The sequence below is a fragment of the Pleuronectes platessa genome, chromosome 3, assembly GCF_947347685.1.
Source record: "Pleuronectes platessa chromosome 3, fPlePla1.1, whole genome shotgun sequence".
Taxonomy (NCBI): Eukaryota; Metazoa; Chordata; class Actinopteri; order Pleuronectiformes; family Pleuronectidae; genus Pleuronectes; species Pleuronectes platessa.
In genome coordinates, this window is record NC_070628.1 from 22,418,217 (window position 1) to 22,437,541 (window position 19,325).

General features: G+C 42.7%; 1 protein-coding gene across 1 annotated transcript; it reads right to left on the minus strand.

The window, feature by feature from the left end:
* Window positions 1–235: 235 nt before the first annotated feature.
* pld5 (phospholipase D family, member 5) lies at window positions 236–14,638 on the minus strand. The gene is made up of 10 exons (XM_053419158.1): window positions 14,486–14,638; window positions 7,837–7,973; window positions 6,792–6,975; window positions 6,452–6,560; window positions 5,879–6,006; window positions 3,651–3,848; window positions 2,735–2,886; window positions 1,999–2,164; window positions 1,624–1,714; window positions 236–690 (listed from the first exon to the last, which is right to left on the minus strand). The coding sequence occupies exons 1-10, from the start codon at window positions 14,636–14,638 to the stop codon at window positions 431–433; spliced, it is 1,578 nt and encodes a 525-aa protein (XP_053275133.1). The 3' UTR covers window positions 236–430.
* Window positions 14,639–19,325: the final 4,687 nt, after the last annotated feature.

Consider the following 19,325-nt stretch of genomic DNA (forward strand, 5'->3'; position numbering starts at 1 on the left):
TTGATTATATAATCTATTAAATAAATGTCACAAAATTCAAGGTCAAGTTTAAAGGTCCAGTGTGTGAAATATAGGTGAAAGGATCTGTTGGCAGAAATTGAATATAAAATAATCCTAGTGTGTTTCATCTAAATTATACAACTCTGTAAAGAGGCCGCCATGTTTTTTACAGTGGTATGAATAGGACATACCAAAACCCTTTTGAGTTTTTATGACAACTGAAGGCTACCACGGGTTCTCTCCAATGTTTGGAATGGGAGAGTGAGGTGTGTGGTATTCAGCTGCAACATGCAACTTCACCACTAGATGTCACTAAGATCTACACACTGAACCTTTAATAGTCTAGGTCTACATTCTTATATTGTGTACATGTTGTAAATGTTTTAATATTCGGGCTCAAGACGCTTTAGGATTTGTAAACATTCTGTGCTTATAAAGTTAAAGGGCTGTTCCATTCGTTCTCCTCCTTCGTCTCTTTAGTTTCTTCTTGTCGCAGGCTTCTGTATTTACTCTGTGGATCTTTGCTTCCTTGTAGGCTCTTAGCGTACCGTGACCTCCAGTCTCTTTCAAAAACAGCTTTGAACTGCTCCAGGATTGTTACTCCCCTGTCTTTAGGGTCATTTTTCATCTGGACCACCAGCCCAATTCCTGCATTAACGGCAAAGTCACTACCGACCCAGTTATGGTTCCCTGTGGAAGAAAAGCAAGACCTTTGATATTATATCTCACAGGTATTATTTAAAAAAAAAAAAAAATGACTTTGAATTTCAATGCTGTGTTTTCTTTTCGACATGCTTCTTCTTGATATAGCTTTGGACTATTCCAATACAAATGGCAAAAAGAGGTTCACGTTAAGTATATCTCTTTGTTATAGACACAGCAGAGCTGATTCCAGCTATTTACAATCATAAACTGTATAGAAGGATGGAAGACACATCTCCACTTCCTCCCACTATCCAGAAATGAAGCCAAAATATCCCCAATACCAACGTTAACATCTTGAGCCGAATGCATTTAGAGCCAGAGACCGTGCAGTAATGATCAAGGGATGGAGCCGCAGTGTCAAGTGCTGATGACACACGTGAACAACCAATCATGAGTCACTCTTGGTTGTCAATCATGAAGATTCAAATAACTGATTAAAACCAAAGATGGGCAGTAAAAATGAACACTAAACATCAGGGTGATAAGAACAACATTAAATGACAGAAAGTATTTTTTGAGAAAAATTTGGTGTGAACTTTGACTTTTTAGATTGGTCCATATCCCATCTGCTACAATGGAGGAGAATGATTTCATAGCTTGTGCTGCAGCCAGCCACCACGGTTTGATCTTTTTGGGTTGAGTTATGTCGGCCATCTCTGTATAGCCTACAGTCTTTGCATGGTGCTGAGCTAAGCTAACTGTGTGCTGCCAACAGTGTCCATATTTAATGGACAGATGTTAACATGGTATCAATCCAACTATTCATTTAAGAAAAACATTGTCTGATGCTATAAAAACAGCACTTACAGAAAACCTGATGAAACATTTTGAAAATGTGTAATGCAAGTAAAATACCACAAATTAAATAATCTGATGTAGAAACCTAGTTAGTTTGGAAACAGTTAATCCATGACCTACCTATGTAAACAGCATTGTCAGTCACCATGTACTTGTTGTGGTTGAGTCCATATTGAAAGTCCTCCTTCTGCTCTCTGTGACTGAAGAACCTCTGCAAAAACATGAATGAGTGTGTGGACAGAATCAGTGTGTGAAGATACCACAGCCACTCACTATTTGCATAAATCCACTAAACTACGGTGGCCGAGAGAGTCAACACACTGCAGATTAAGAAATCAAATGCAAATAAAAAGACACGTGGAAGTTAGGAAAACAACTCCTTCAACTTGACAACGCATGTGTCTTCAACTTGATGGAGTTGTTTTCTTAATCTGCATTGTGTTGAGCTCTCTCAGCCATCGTACCAAACCCAAGCTTGTGATGAAATTCACTCACCACCTCGAGGGAACAGTTGTGCAGGTGCATGCAGAGCGACTTGAGGGAGGTGACAAAGTTAAAGGTGAGGGGGTGAGTCTTCTTCCAGAAGCTTATCAGCAGACGAACTCTGACTCCTCTCAGTACCACGGCCTCTCTGATCACTTCATCGATAGGCGACCAATATCTTTACATATAACCATCGTTAGCAGATAGAAAGGCACTGATATATACATACAATGTGGTCCTTGAATTAAAGTTACATCGATATGAAAAGTTGTTTTTGTATAAATCAACAAATATGTATTTTATATTAGATTTTGTTTCCCTCTGGCACAGGCACTTGAAGTCAGGGATGCTGGAAGTTACTTAGAGTTGAGGGTGCTGAGAAATAGACTCTATAATTACAACTTATATCATGCAGTGCTACATACATGATTTGTATCTTTTCATTCGACTATCATGGGCTTTATAGAAATCAGAGATTGTTTTTTAGACACATCTGAACCACTATTAACACCATGACATCCATCCATGATTCTTTCAGTTACTGCCAAATATTTTCTCAGTCAGGTTTTATACCTCTGCCTCAGACAGGCTACACAGAAAAATGAAATATCATATAAAATGGAAATGGTTGGATGTAAGCTCTGCTACTATGTGTCTCTCAATATCTCAATGTTTCTCTGCAAAATGAAATTGATTGAACACTTTCTTTATTGATTTGCTTGATAAAAGAAAATGCAAGACTTTGTACCTTGTGACTGAGGTTCCTCTGAATCTCCTGTTCACCAGAGGAAGGTAGTCGGTCACAGATATGAAGATAAACTTCTCTGCGCTCTGGATGACTTGATGAATGGCATCTATGTCTCTGGTGCGATCTTTCGAGCAGAGGAGATCAGGGGAGGTCTGCGGATACATGGATAAATCACACAGTCAAAGTTTGCACCAAAAATAATGTCCATCCATCCATTCATCATCTATATCTCTAATATCTCTAATATCTCTTTGGAGGGTCGTGGGAAAGGCTGGAGCCAATCCCGACTGGGTTTCGAACTTGTAACCCTCTTGCTTTGATCAAAAACTGATAGATTTAGACAGTGGACAGGAAAAAAAATGTTTAGATGGATTTTATTTTGCTTAGTTTGCTTAATTTACTCCCCAGTGCAAACTTTCAGTGTAACATTTTGACAGTGAGCAAGAAGAACATGACCCTGCAGCCATTTGTCATTACAAGAGGAATTGATGCACAGGAGCATGGTGGAGCTGCCAGCAGCCAGCGACAGCATGGCTCCATTAGCTCCTATAGGATGATAAATGCCTGAAATGCGACTGGTAGGCACCATGTCGCTTTGAGGGTTACAAGATTCATTACTGTCAAATTAGGCTGAGGTACTAACATATTCAGACCCAAGATGCTCCTCAGCGTGATATTAACATGATTAATCACCCACTGGGTGATTCTGATATTAGTTGGTGAGGAAGATTTTTATAAAGATGTTCTTCCTCTGTAGTCCAAAGCCAGGGAATTGCTGTAGAATAACCCAGTCGTAAAAAGTTACTAATGAAATATAACCTCCCTTGTCTTTGTGTTTATTTTTAGCATCTTGTATAGAGTTAACTTATGTGTCAGGGTGCAGTAAAAACTGTAATGAGTCAAAGTTGATCCTCACAGACACATAAGCAGTGGCATTGGTGTTGTTGAGTTGCAGCTCCAGGGCGCTGTGCCTCCCGTAGAGGGCTGTAACTCTCTTTGACCAGATGGAGGGGATGTAGTCCCTCTCGTGGAGCTGCCAGTAAAAGGAAAAGACCCGGTGGAGGTCCAGAGCCAGACAGCTGCAGTTAAACACCAACACGCCCAGTTCTTTCCTCTGTGTGGGGGGGACAAGAAAGGAGCACACACACAGGGAGAGGTGATGCAGCAGAAAAGTTATTCACGGAACAGAAACACATTACACATGATAGAGAGAATATAGAGTTTCATGGAAGTCCACAATTATGCTGACTTCAGTGTGAGAATTGTAACATAGTGAGAGAATTTGATGATCTAATAGTAATTTTACCATTAGACAAGGATCAGTTTCTTTTTCTCTGAGGGGAATTGAGGCAACTATAGAGTTGTGATTCTGGCAGCATATTCAGAGTTCAGTAAAAAAAAGTGGCTTTGTGTGTTGCTGAACTTAAAGGCAAGGTGTAGCGGTAGGGACTGCATATCTACTACTATGAGTTTTCCACTAGGGGGCACACACATGAGTCAAATTGTATCGAACTACCTAATTCGTATTTAGGTAAAAACTAGGCGACCTGGTGTGGTCTTGTGCTGCCCCTACATTGCCCCAGACTGTTCCTGTGTGTACTGCATCTCGAAGATGGGTCGCAGATTTCTGAGGATGTGCACAATGTATGCACCAAGTGGATGCTGGACAGGCAGCCATGATGTCTACACGTGCACATACTTAAAAGCAAGTATATCTCCGGCCTTGCACAGGATTAGTAGGTCTATGACATGTCAACTACTTTCAACCACAGCACCCCCTGCTGCGTATCGGCTGTAATACTGCAACACACTAAACCGCTGATGAACGATTAGTACACAAGGATGCACAGTTTCGACTTGTGGTTCTGATAGTTGAGTAGTGACCAGTAGGGACTACAATACCCATAATGCAATGTGTGTGACTTCCAGGCTACCCACTGTAATGCATTGCCGTTCAACCAACCCCATGGCATCCCGTGGATGGATGCATTTACAAATCTTCATGGCCAACACATCGAGTAGTTGTTGAGACATTTCAGTCTGCATTTCTTCATTTTTGACTCCATTTACACGTAGCATTCAAATGAGTCTTTTACCTGGATGATGTTGATGATGATGATGATGATGATGATGATGATGATGAGTATTTTAAACTACACTTTTAGGACGACACTTGTGTGTGGAGTTTGCATGTTCTCCCCGTGTCTGCCTGTCATTTCCTCTGGGTACTCTGGCTTCCTCCCACAGTCCAAAGACATGCAGAATGGGATTAGGTAGGATGTAAATTGTCTGTATAGGTCGTAATGTGAGTGGTTGCTTGTATCTTCATGTTGGCCCTTCTTGCCCATTGTCAGCAAGGATTGGTTCGAGCCTAAACTGCCAAAAGGATAATCAGCATAGGAGATGGATGGATGGATATGCACCAGTAAATGTAATGTATGTAATGTATTATTTATGTCTCCAGTGTTCACATTGAGATCAGATTGCATCCAATCCTCAAAAACACATTGTAGTGGCAGGCATAAATGGGGCATTCGTCTCTCCCCTTTACCGCCTGCCTGTCATTTGTTCTACATGTGTATAAGTGTGTATGTGCACGCGCACACACACACACACACACACACACACACACACACACACACACACACACACTCACACACACACACACACACACACACACACACATTGATATACATGTCTATTCCTTCCTTCCCTGTGGCTCTTTGGTTAATTATACTCAACAGTAGTTCTACCTCCAGCTTGCACTCCAGCATGAAAAGTGCCAGGTAATCATTTCAAGTAACAGTATGCTGCTGTTCTCTGGTCCGTCCTCCACTTGAGTTACACACTCAATGCAAAGTGAAATGTCACTTGTCTCTCTGACGAGTCTCAGACAACAGTCGTAAATCATCGCTGATGCTTGATAAGAGCTGCTGGATTTACTAAATATAAAACAGTGCTAATCTAGACTGGTTTGTTTTAATCCCCGTGCGGTGCAGAGGTTATCATTTAATTAATTTTGTGTATGTCCAAATATACTGTAGCCATTTTGCGGTTGGAGGTTTCTTGCAGATGTGACTGCAGAGGCTCATCCTCGGTCTGATTTCACTCTGCACACTCATGTTTGTTGATGCCTACTCTTACCTTGGAGAGTGACCTCCAGTCCATGTCAGCGCTCCCGATGTAAACGTGCTTCCGATCCACGATCACAAACGAGGAATGGAGTCCTCCTCGGGTGAGAGCAGTCATATTTACGAAATGAACCTCTGCATCTAGATAGCGTGAGAAACAGAGAGAGCGGGGGGAGCATGGAAAGTTAGAGACGGAGAAAATGGTGGAAATTTGCCAATCGGCCTTCGACTGTCTGACGGAAATAAATGGGAAAGAGGGCGAGCAGCCTGCGAGGCGAATCCTTCGACAGAACACCAGCCAGGTACATTCGCACATTCATAATGTTTTGACCTTGATTGTGTACTTTGGCAGACAGGAGGGTTTTATGATGTGTGCTGTGGAGCTGCTGGACGAGGCTGCATGCTGTTTCCTTGCTGTTTGCAATGTGTAATATTATTGTGCTGCTAAAGTTAATGTTCATGCAAAAGAAATCAGATGGATAGTGTAAGTGAGGAGATATAAATCCTCCGTCTGGTTTGCTACAGTTACATAACAAACTCCTTTTAGAATATGTATACTGTATATTCAAAAAAGACAGCCACTCACTGTGCTCTGCCAAGGTCTTCAGATCAGCCGAGTTCGTGAGACCGCTGGCGATCTTCAGTTTGACCCCACGAGATTTCAGGCTGAGCAGTTGCTGGAACAAAAGCTGACCCTGAGGAGGAGAGGGATGTTGTGTGAGACTGTCGTCGGGCTGGTGAGCTGTGTTTCCAGACGTCTTATAAGAAGGGCATCTTCTGCCTCAGCAAGACCAGCCTCATTAACAAGACTGCACACAGGTTTACTTGAAAATAATTGCTTTCTCTCTAACAGGACACCTGGGAAATGCAGCCGGTCCATGCTCCGCAGGAATGACGGGGGATACAATCTGACCAGGACTTTGTACCTGTGTGGCAGTGGTCGGCATTGTGTCCAGATCCACGGAGTTCAGGTTCCAGATAGGTGACACCAGCTCAACTGAGTGCTTTGCCTGCTCCAGCAGAGTGTGGAAGCCAACAGAGAGAGGGAGGTGGGACCCGCCGTCCATGGGGAGAGAGAGGTCGTCTGGAATGTTCTCCACGAGCACAATGCTGGAAGTAACACATGATTGGACATGGAATTACGACTACATATTTGAAACATGTTCTGTGGCAGATAAGAGGTGTGCAAAATTGAATAAACCGCCTCAAGTGATCAGAGTTGAGTCAGCATCTAGAGTGTGGTGTTACAAAGAAGTGAGCCCCCCCCCCATCTCTGCTTGAATCGAAGGACTTGAGGCTATATTAGCCACGGCTAGCATAACAAGTTGCATTTTGTGTGTAGGTGGCAGGTTTTGACAAGGAAGAGGAGCGTGTGAAATAAAAAAGGCAAGATCTTTGGTTTGCCTTTATTGATGTTGATCATTAAAAAATATATTTGCGTCCATTATCTACACCCCTTATCCTTTAAGGGATTGCAGGTGGAGCCACCAGCCGGCAATGGGGAAGAGGTGGGATACAGCCTGGACAGGTTGTCATCATCTATTATTATTCAGATAAATTGAGAGTTGTAGAATTTATTTTTTTCTAAATCAGGGTCCATAAAGTACATTACACAGTGTCCAAAATTTCTCAATTCCTGATTTTTAAAGTCATAAATCATTGAAAGTACTTTGAAAATTGTTCCCTCAAAAAAGCTTGGAAAATAAGACTTGGTGGTCTAGAACTGAAAAAAAAACCAGACTTCGGATTGGACGGGGCACCTCTCCAGCCAATCAGATTCCAGCTTGGGCCCTTTTGCCCTGCCCTGGGTCTGCCTCAATAATTCTGACCTGACGACAATAAAGTTATTCAAGAATAAATGCAGATATGTTTCATAAATGAATCTGGATTTTTTGGTTTTTGGTTGCACAATACACAAAGGGAACACCTGATTTTCCTCTCGGCTTGTTATGCTGTCATTGAGCCTCTTACCGACAGTCTCTGCTGCAGTTCTCCTCTGTGATCCCATCCTCAGCGTCTCCCCAGAGGTCCGCTGACGAGCAGACCAGGGCCACCAGCACAGAAAAGCAGCAGAGGAGGGCGAAGACGGCAATGCACTTCTGCTGGGTCTAGGAGATGGGCGCACATACAAAGACACACACAAACCGACACACACACATTAGTCCCCTGCATCGTCGACCTCAACCCTCCTCCTGTAGGTCAGTCAGTTAGTCCTGGGGGGTGCACAACAGGAAATTATCTGTCCATAACTGCTAATGTCCTCAGTCAATATGATTGAATAGAGGTTTCGGATTCATGATCGATACAACAACAGCAGAATGTCGTCTTTACATTGGGAACATTTGAGTTGACATCCAGGCCGCAGAGGGATCGAGTTCGCCGGAGCGAAAACCCCCCCACATTCACAAACCCCACTTTTGAGCCACGAGCTGAGGACGAGCGAAGTGGAACGCTCTCCAGCTGAAGGCAGACTGATAGACACTAAGGCCCAACTACAAGGAATAATGGAAAGCTCTGGTTTGTGCTTATTCTGTCCAGCAGCAGCTTTGTTGTCGAAGCGAATCCCAGCTGAAAGGGATTTTATGACCTCTGTGCAAGGAGGGATACCCCCGGCGGTGCATATATATATGACAAGCAATATTAAAAAGGTTATATTTGTGTGCATGTATGCGTGTTGTTGTCATAAAGGTTGAGTGACAGCCGGCGTGGTCAGAGGTGACGAGGCAGCAGCCGCCCTGCTCCAGCCTGAGGAGTCTGGATTCTCACTGTTTCAAAAGTGCAGTTATAGGCACTATTGTTTTGCTTACCACTGCAGATTTCCACCATCTCATTCCCTGCCCTGTTTGGCTTAGTCGCTCTCGTGAGCCGTCAACATCCCATTACTTATTCTCTTTTGTTTTCTCCAATCAATCATAGAAATGGCCTCCCTCCGATACGTTAAGTAGAAGTTACATTCAGAGAGATGAATTCCAGCAAAAAACCTTAATGAAATGCGCATTGAGCTTTGGACTCAACAGAAAATTGGGCGTTGGAGGACGAGCGTCCCCCTGCTCGTCTCGACACTGTCCGTCTCAGGCAATGAGGCTGAGAGACTGGTGCCAGCTGGATGCACCTGACACCCCTCTGTGGTCCACTGGGACCGGGGAGCTCCTCATAACGTTTAGCAGAGTCAAGAAGCTTGACTTGTGTTCGTGGCCTGGAGGAAATAAAGCCTCAACCAGACTGACAGAGTGAGACGGGACAGCTAAACCACGGCACTAGAGCGACTGGTTTCCACCACTTCATAAGCACAATAACACATTTAGGGACACAGGGAAACAACCAGACACAGTTACAGCACTGAAATTGTAGGAGAAGCAATTATTTGGTTAGATGGACAGACAATTAATTTGATAAACTGCGTAAAAGCTAAACTTTCTTGATTTATGTTGGTGCATATTTTGTCCTGGCCTTTGGTGTTGAACTGATAATTAAACAAAAGAAGATTTATGGAGGTGTCCCATTGGACTCAGGGAAACTGGCACAGTCCTTTTTTCCACTATTTCACAGATTGAAAGATTATTTGAAAATTACTTTTCGATAATCACTGTAATTGTCAATGTCATTTGTCAAGCAGAGATGACACAACACTGGCTGGTTTGACCGTCTCAAGTGTGTAATCTTTTTTTTCACCATCGCTCTGTTTTGTATCAATGGAAATTGAATATTTCATTCTTTGTACTGTTATTTGGACAAAACAAGCAGTTTGCCATCTGAAGACATCCCCCTGCACTCCGGGAAATCGAGAAATGTTTTAACCCTTTTTTTTTTACATTCTATAGAGAAAAGATGAATCGAAAATGAATTGCAACTATTTAATCATGAATAAAAATGTCTTATTTATCCAGCAAAAATGTCAAATGTTTCTGCTTCCTAAACATGAGAATTTTCTTTTTTTATACCAAATATTTCTGGCTTTGTATCTGGTAAGTAAAAATAAGCATTTTAAATATCTCATCAAAATCTAGGAACATTCCTTTTTTCCATTGACATTTTACCACGAAAACTATAAAAGGATAATAAGATTAAAATATATATATTTTTTAAAGGTTTCAATAAAATTATATAACACGTTTTTTGTTGTGTTTTTTACACTCCTCGGACAATTATTGATAGTAAAAATACTTTTTGGTTAAACATATACACATCAGCGTTTCACTGTCTCACTGAAGAACACATGATTTTAAGGATTCATGCAATGTGATCAGTTGAACTTATAGAAACCAGTGAGAAAAGCATCAAGACTCCACAAACAGTAAAAGTGAGAATATCATCATCCTGAATAGATGCAGAGAGAAGCAGGTGCAGTTGTACCTTCACGGGCTCCTGTGGGGTCGGTCCCGCCATGAGAGCAGCACTCCTTCAAACTTCTCTGACACATGGGAAACAGCAGCTCATCTTTCTAACCTGTCTGTCTCTCGGTGTCGAGCCTGTCTGAAGTCTTCACTCTCTGCCGCTGTCCTCTTCCTGCTGCCTCCTCCCTGTCCTGTCAGGTGTGTGTGTGCACCTCGGCTCCTGGTCCATCCCGAGTCCCGACGTGGTCCTCGCCTGCCTGTGTGTGCAGCTGTGTGTGTGTGTGCAGGCTCTGAGTGGAGGCAGTAGGGGAGATGGAGAGAAGACCAACCCCTCTCGTTCAAATGGCCAATACAGAGCTGTAGCTCAGAGCCCCGGCAACTCACCCCCTCCTCCTTGCTTCCTCCCTCCTCTTCCTCTTCCTCCTTTATCTTCCTCTTTTATCTGCTTTGTGAACAAAACTCATTTGGCAGAAAGCAGTTGGTCTTGGCTTGGAGTGGAGGGCTGCTGAAGCATGCCACTGGTGATCCACTGTGTGTGACAGCTGCAGCAAAACTCTGAAACTGTTTTAAAGTCATTAGGGTCGGACATGTCTGCTCTCTATAGGCACACATACACACACTTACACATGCACACACACAAACACACACACACACATGCGCGCGCACACATACACTCACACACACACACACACACACACACACACACACACACACACACACACACACACACACACACACACACACACACACACACACACACAATACTGCCCAGCGAAGACAAAAGAATTTAAAATAGTCCAATAGCTGTAAGTCAGCACTACTGTCAGCTTTAATTCCCACTGTTTAAATCGTTATAATAAATGTGCTTTTCAGTAAAGCACCAGATTCCTGAGCTGTCATTTATGTTTCACTTCTATCATGCACAGCTTCCAATCTAAAGCCCTGGCTCCTCCGATTGCACAGAACTACATTAAAGGGCCTCGTTGGGGGGAAATTAAAATATGCAAATACTTTCATCCTTACAATACTTCCACTCTTTTATTCACCCCAACCCTTTTCTATGAATATAGTGTTGCCTAATAGCGGAAGACAACTTATGCTGCTGACTACAGGCAAGCTGCTGCTCTGTCTCTGAGTCAAGCGTTGTTTAGCATAACGGCTAATGGGGGATGGAGAGAGTTAACTCAGAGCGTCTGACAGTTGTTGACTGTTAAAGGGAAAACATTTAAGAAAGTTACAGACAAACGTTTTACACACTAGTCATATCAATATAAGTGTTTAAGTGAACTTACTTTTTAGGATGTATTGCCAAAATTTGTTCAGGAAATGAACTAATAAAAAAGAAATTCCTATCAGTCTAAGATGAAGCCTACATTTTGTTTTGTGCTTAACAATGACTGCTCTACTATTGTGCTTGCTAAACAACAGCATATACATAAACATTGTCATTGGGAAAATGTTAGCATGCTAAAATATTAAGAGATATCAGCATGTTTACACTGACAATGTTTGCACTCAATTTGTGTACATTAGGAGGAGTTGGAAACACATTGTACATTTTTATATACAGCCATTGTGTACTTAAACTACAGCCTTGCAGAGCTACTAGCATGGCTGTAAACTGAATCCTCTTATATTCAGTATTTTAGATCCCAAACTGAGTGTCTTAGGGTATCTCATGTGTATCCTCATAAAAATACGCTGATTCTGCCATGAAAAGGCCGATCATTGGATATGGTAATACCAAAAGATTATGCAGATTACAGCTGAGGCAAATTTTTTAAACCTTCGGTGCACTTGTGTGAGATACTCGTCTCAGTGAAACAAAGTCAGAGCAGGGAAACCTGCTGTGACTGTCCGGTGCAGGTGCACGTCAATGTCTCTGTACACACAATCACACACACACACACACACACACACACACACACACACACACACACACACACACACACACACACACACACACACACACACACACACACACACACACACACACACACACACACAGACACACACAGGGGGAGAAACAGGTCCACCTGACCATCACAGGCATGAGACCTTCAGCTTTGGCAGAAACACAGGTCACCTTTTAGCTGAGCAACAACATGACGGCACATGCAAGAAAAACGTTGACACAAACAATTTGACGACTGCGCAGTCACAGCAACGATGCAACGATGAATATTAATGCATGAGGTGCTTACAAGTCCATTTTTCTTTTCCCTCAGGCTAAGCTGCTCTTTGATATGTTCATTTTTTACATCGTGCTGTCGGCAGGCGTTCAGAAGTCCCAGCCTCTGACTCTCTGTGCAGGACATCATTATCTCAAAATGTGCAGAACAGGTCTCCAACACAGGGGACCAATTATACACGGTCTTCATCATTAAGTGGTAAGACACAATTATACTGTACACACAAACGACACAAATCACAGTGGAACAAAGGGTTATCATGAGGTAAAGGCTAGATGTTCAGTTTGTGCGTGGGGCCTATTTTGATTTGATGAAATGCTGTTTAAACCATCCAGGCATCTCTTAGTCCACTTCATCCCACTTCTATCCTGCTTATCCTGTTTTTGAACCCATAAACTATCTTTAGAATTTATTATTATTAAATTTAGTATAGCGTGAATGATGCCGTCCGTTCCTCCCATCCAGACACACCTCTATGAAGGACGCCACGATGTAGGTGTTTCACCTTCACACAAGAAGCTCAGCAGCATGCTATCCATTCACAAACACAACATGCTTATTTTTTGTGTGTGTGCTGCAATAACATCCTGGTCAGGGTGATATGTGCTGAGTGAAGGCTGACTGGGCGTTACGAGACAGCTGGGCCACGTGCCAGAAGCAGTGTGGACAGGGGGGGGGGGGGGGGGGGGGGGGCAGATAGAGTATCCAGTTGTAGAAGGCTCCGTCAGTGAGCAGATCAGTTAGTTCAGCCTCTGACAGGTCAGATGGTTAAAAGATACACTGTTTAATAGATTTCCTAGACAATAAGGGATGTGTCTTGATGACAAAATCAGACACATTTCGAGGACTGAAATCTCAAAATTTGGTGCAGCATGATTGAATGTAAGGGGACGTGGTGGAGGTATGTGCTCTACTAAGTGCCATTCTAGGTTTTCTTTGGTTTCTGGGGGGGGGGCTAGGGGAGGTTCCTATTGGCACACCCAAAGGCAACAGGGGGAACATTAGAATAGTAATAACTAATGTGTCATACCGATATTATTGCAATTGCCCAGTGGGTTAAATTAAATTCCTACACAGGACAGGCCTCAAATAGACAAACATGCAAATATGAACATGCCATCTCCACACAGAGATATCCCAGCCCAACCTGGAACCTTCTCGCTGTGTGGCAGCAGCTCCAACCACTGCAACACCGGGCAGATGTGTGTGTGTGTGTGTGTGTGTGTTTCCAGGGTTCAGAATTTACCAGAGCTCAAGAGGATCCTGTATATTCACCGTGTTTGACAAAAAAACAATAATACAAACAACAAACTCAAACAGGCATGACATCATTCCAAACGACGAAAAACATCTTAAAAATCAAAACTGAGGAGAGATCAATATTCTGTTGATCGACTAATCTACTAAATGGTTGATTTCAAACTTTGCCCTGCCTAAGCATTTTTGAGGAGATAAGAGTTCAGGCAAAAAAGACTTATCAATAGACAACGACAACCAATATCATATTCATAAATACGTGATGTTCTACTTTGTAAATCTTTAGGCTACTGAAGAAAACGCTTAAAGTAAGAATGAAGGTTTACCAATTCTAAATTCATTTTAAAATAATTTCTGCTTGTAAGGAGTGCAATATCCTTGGTCTGTGTGTATTTTTTTGTGTTAGTGTGTTTGTGTGTCTGTGCTGTGGGTGTGTGTCTGTGCTGTGGGTGGGGCAGCTGTGAAGAAAGTGGTAATCAATTCTCATTGAAGATACAGAGCTCAGTAGCACACTTATCCAGCAGCAGCTCTCGAGCTCCGAGGCTGATGCACAGCAGACATGCAGAATGAATGGGCTTCCAGGGGATGAAGCTAATGCCTCTCCTGGGCTCACAGCCTGCAACACACCGCACTGGGTAAACTGGCTGGTCAACGGTACATAGTTTAATATACTTAATAGATACACTTGAAAAATACTTTGCATATTTAATGCAGATGGTTCAAGTGAGTGGATCACCTCCCTCCCAGTTATACTTCACCTTGTCCCTTTCCAGAAGGCAGCTATACAGTTATATAAGTCAGTGCTGATGTGAGAGAGACAGCTGCCGGTAGACTCACCTGTTCCAGCTTGTCTCTGCGTTGGAGGAAGATGGATGCTGAGTAGCCCTGCTGCTGGACAGCACTGCTGCTTGTCATCTGGGACGCGCAGGGGGAGAGTGCCGGGGGAGCCTCGTCTTGCCCCCTCGACCTTGGGTCATCTGACAGTTCCATTGATGACCTGCGTGCCCCTGTCTGCCGGGCCACAGACTGATGCTCACACACACACACTTACACACACGTACACACACTCATACACACTTAAAGATTGTCACTCACGTCTCCCCTCTTTGCGTCTCTCTCCATCAGTCCGCAGCTGTTGGTCTCTGTGCTGTCTGAGCGACAAAGTGCACTCTGACTGTTTATGGCCAGTGTGTGAGGACACTCCAACACACTTGTTGGGGAGGGTGTGTGTGTGTGTGTGTGTGTGTGTGCTATGTGTGTGTTTGTGTGTAGTACAGTCTCAGGCGGGATGGGAGGGGCAGGCGGGGTGTTTCTGTAGGCGTCTGGATTAAGTGGATATTAAATATGAGCAGACCGGACAAGACCTGAGGAAGAAGATGGTAATCAGATTGAGAAAAGTGTGAGGAGGGTTTCAGACATGAAGGCACGAACACACACATACAAACACGCACACGCACACACACACACACACACACACACACACACACACACACACACACACTATGAAATCTAATTTCTTCCATCTGCAACTCACATCCAGAATACTGATTTGCAGGAGCTGGATGTCCTGAGCTATAGTAGCTTCACCTTAAGAAACCTTTGGAAAGGTCGAGAAAGCAGCCATATGTCACACACGCACACATACACGCATGCACACACAAAAACAAGGTGACTTGAGATTGTTATGGCCTCCTCCCTTTTTTATTTGGGATACATAATACAGGTGCTGTGTAATAAAAACAAAGAGTTTACAGTGATCTAAATAAAAACACAGATCCACTCTGGCCACTGTGTCAGCAAATATCAGCGAATGTAAGTTGTTTTCTTAGATTCACCGATTCAGTCAATAAAGCATTCTAAAACGTCTGGCTGTGTAGCATCCTACAGTGGATGTGAATACCCAGAGGATTTTTGCCCTTTTCCTGTTTTTCCTAATTCCCAGAAGCATTAATGGTCCATCAGAGAGGACCTAGTCAGACCAACCTCCACAGAGCTGGAGACATACGTACAGTCTACATTCAGGGAGTCAGACCAATGAGGAGGTGCAGAATAGGTAAAATCCCCTCTGTAGCCCCCCCCCCCCCCCCCCCCCCGACACACACAGATTACATCGTATATCTTATTCACTCTGAGACCGCACAGGCCCTGTATAAAAAAAAAATGGCATCTCAAATTACACACAACAGCACGTAAGGTACATGCTGTGCATCACCTGGCAAATATTCTACAGTCATGAATTTTTATTAGGTCTACATATGTGAGTACAGACATCATTTTTATTTCGAGAACATTCAGACTCACATCCCAGAGGTAAGAAAGCTGCAGTGATAGGAACATTTTATTCATATGCAACAAATTCAAGCAGTGTGAGTGAGGTAACAAGGCCAACAGGGAACCTGGACCTAATGGAAATAAGCGGGAGCAATTCAGATAAAGTGTTCCCACTAAGGTGAACATCGGCATCAGTGCTGATGTTTGCCAGCAGGTCTCTGCGCTATATGTTGCTCGCAAGGGAGGAAAACCCCTGACACAGCTTCCAGGATTAGGGAAGTGGAGCAGAATATCTGGAGACCTACAATTATTAGTGCTGCGGCTCAAAAAGTGAGGGAGGGGCCAAACAGGGAGGGGGAGCGGGTGGAGATTCCGAGGTGATGAAGATGAAGAAGTGGAGGCGTCAATGGAGTGATGAGCATACCAGAGATTGACGAATCAGGTTTGTCAAAACTCACTTACTAATGTTATGTTAACATTTTTTTTGCAAGCACAGCTGTTTGCAGATTTTTGTAATGGGTTGAAAGTGAAATATATACTTAAGCGAAGTACAAATACTTGAAAAACAAGAAGAACAAAGTAAATGTACTTTATTATATCCACTAATGGCAACAAATGATTTCTTGCAGTCTGTTCTTTTTCTTGGGGAAACAGGGGGACTGGAAACACAACTTTCATCTATTCAACCTGAACAGGTAACGTAGTTTCCAATTCCAAAGAGCAGTAACATTTCCATTAATATAGGTTCACGTGTGATGATTCTGTTTAGGTTTTGTTTTTTGATTTGTTGTTCTCTTTCTCTTCCCCCCCTCCCTTTCTGTTCTTTATCATGCAGGGAATGTGTGTGGCTGGGGGTGTGGCTGGCTTCTCCTGCAGCAGACAAGCCACGCCTGCTTCCACTCAGCTCATCAACCTGACTATAAAAGCCTGGTCTGCTCTCCTCCGCTGTGCCAGATGATTCAGTATCGATCTGTACTGCTCTGTGTTCCTCCTCTCAGTGATTCTTCAGTATTTTTTAAGTGCCTTATCGTTTAGCTTGTGTTTTTTGTATTAACCTGTTTTCAGCTGGGTTTTCCATGTGCTCATCCCTCGGGCCGCCCCTTGAATCTATAGCAAGCCTGCTCTCTGCCTGCACTGCCTGCTCCTTTAGCTTTTTGTTGAGCAATAAACCTACCTGTCAATCGCTGCTTTGGGGTCCAAACAAAACGTGACACCATGTTTCTGTTCACCCTGCTGATTTAAGTCCATTATTCACTCCTCTTTTATTTATTTCTACCAGCTCCCAAGGGAATCATTTTGCTTGAGCTAATAGTTACTATGTTCACCAACAAGCAATGTCTTGTCTGTTTTTTAAGGCTCAATTTTGGTGCTGATCGAGCAGGTAGAGTTAAAGTGGGTAGAATATTCATCTTGTGTTCCCCTGTGGTTTTTGTTTGTCTGTATTAATGATTTTATCATGTGTGGCTCCACGTTTTGTTTGCTGTCAGGCAGAAGCAAGAAGACAAAATGTGTACACTTTCACACAGAGTTGTTGTTATACAAATGCCTGGTAATGATCTCACACTATCCACTGATCAACCTCTAACCCTTTTGACATGATCACATTCATTAGTTCAGTGACTTCATAACACAGAAGCTTGATTAATGCCACCTCTGTTTACAAGCAATTTTGTGCTGCTGTAAAAACTGTGTATCACGTTAACAAGAAGCCTGCGAGGATGGAAACCTGAAAGTAAACAATGTAGCTGTCAAATGAAAAAGAACACATTCATTTGTTAGACATCAAGGGCACACACAATGCATTTTTCGGAGTAATTGAATGTAAACAGGAACAAAACCCCACATGGCATTTTTAATGATACCTCATATTTAATAGATGTATTATTCTTGGTGGTCCTGGGAAGTGAAGTTCAGAGTTTCTTTCAATTTGAACATGTGATACATTCATATGAATTGAAATGGAATAAAAAGGTGTTCTGGTCTGGTGGTGGGAGAGGGGTACCGTGACACTCAGTCGGTGGACCCAGTTGAATCTTCTTCTACGTCCTCAGACAAACTACATCTGCAGTCAGCAACTGGGTCGAACCACGGGTCAAGATCGCGGCCAGATCATTTTGATAATATGGTTATTTATATTTCATCCAATTGGACTAACACAGACATTTATAGTTGTCAAGGTGCTGATCTCTGTCATGGCAACAACATAGAATCACCTTTTCTTTGTAAGTACTATCACAATACGCGTTGTGTTGCTGCAATGGTTTATATCAACCTGAAATAGTGAACTTTTATTTTAAAATGATTAGAACTGAAGTCTGAAGATGCTATTGATTACTTAATAGACCCCACATGTGAACAGTGACGAAGCAAATTATGTTTCATTCAGGAAAACCGTCTTCGGTGCACATAAACCAGGCAGGATGAACGTAAAGTTTTAAAACTTCACACTACACCACAGACTGTTTTTAAAAAGATCAGCATACAACGTCCAGCACACAAACAATAAAATGTGTCCTTATATTATAGAACTGGTTGAGGAGGACTCACTAATAACCAGGAATAATCATGAAGTTGCTCCAGAGCATTAACACAGACAAAGAGAACAGAACATTCGATTGTATATAAAAAAAAGCCAAGAACAAATAGTCTAAGATTATCATGCATTTTATTGGAAATGAGACACAGGTATTGCAAGGTCAACATTGTTACAAAGAAAAAGGTTAATTAAATAAAAAGGAAATAAAATTCATACAAAACATCCAAACAAATATTCTCCAAAAGGCTCTAACAGAATTTAAGACAAAGTACAGAGCGCAGAGCACAAAATGCAGTCATTAATCTTTACTATTAAAGTTGTTTTGGCTAAAATGTTTTCAACAGTTCTGATCAGGTTACATTCATGTGTAAACATCGGTATGAGGCAAGACATTGGAAAAACCTACAGTCGTCACAGTCGCCCGTCCTTCCATTGCATCGGTTGGTGATAAAATGCAGCTGCAGGAGTTGGAGGCTCAGCTCCTGTCAATGCTGGTTCAAACACCACAGTTTGTTTGTGATCAGACAGAAACTGGACAAAACGCTCGTGGACAGACGGCTGGTTTTAAACCCTGCTTTGTTTTTGGTCGAGGACACCGACATGATAAAGGAGCGTCATGGGGGCACGTCATGTCCTATTCCCTCAGAGAGGAGATAATGTACTAAATATCAGCTTTGAAATGTGCAAAGAAACAAGTTCCGCTCTCTCTCTCTCTCTCTCTCTTTCTCTCTATATATATACATCTCCTGTAGCGTCTCTTCTCTCTATTCTGATTGTTTTTTCCAGGGCACTTGTGACAAAATACATTTGGAAGAGGAAAAGCATGTTTTTCTGGGAGCTACATTTGATTTGGTATCTACACACAGGGTC

What these genes read in the sequence shown, in the direction of transcription:
- pld5 (XM_053419158.1), bottom strand. Translation starts at nt 14,638, where the DNA reads ATGGAACTGTCAGATGACCCAAGGTCGAGGGGGCAAGACGAGGCTCCC. An exon ending in ATGCCACTGCTTATGTGTCT is followed by an intron (nt 2,887 to 3,650) that starts GTGAGGATCAAC and finishes ATGTATCCGCAG; the next exon opens with ACCTCCCCTGATCTCCTCTG. An exon ending in TGACAATGCTGTTTACATAG is followed by an intron (nt 691 to 1,623) that starts GTAGGTCATGGA and finishes TTTCTTCCACAG; the next exon opens with GGAACCATAACTGGGTCGGT.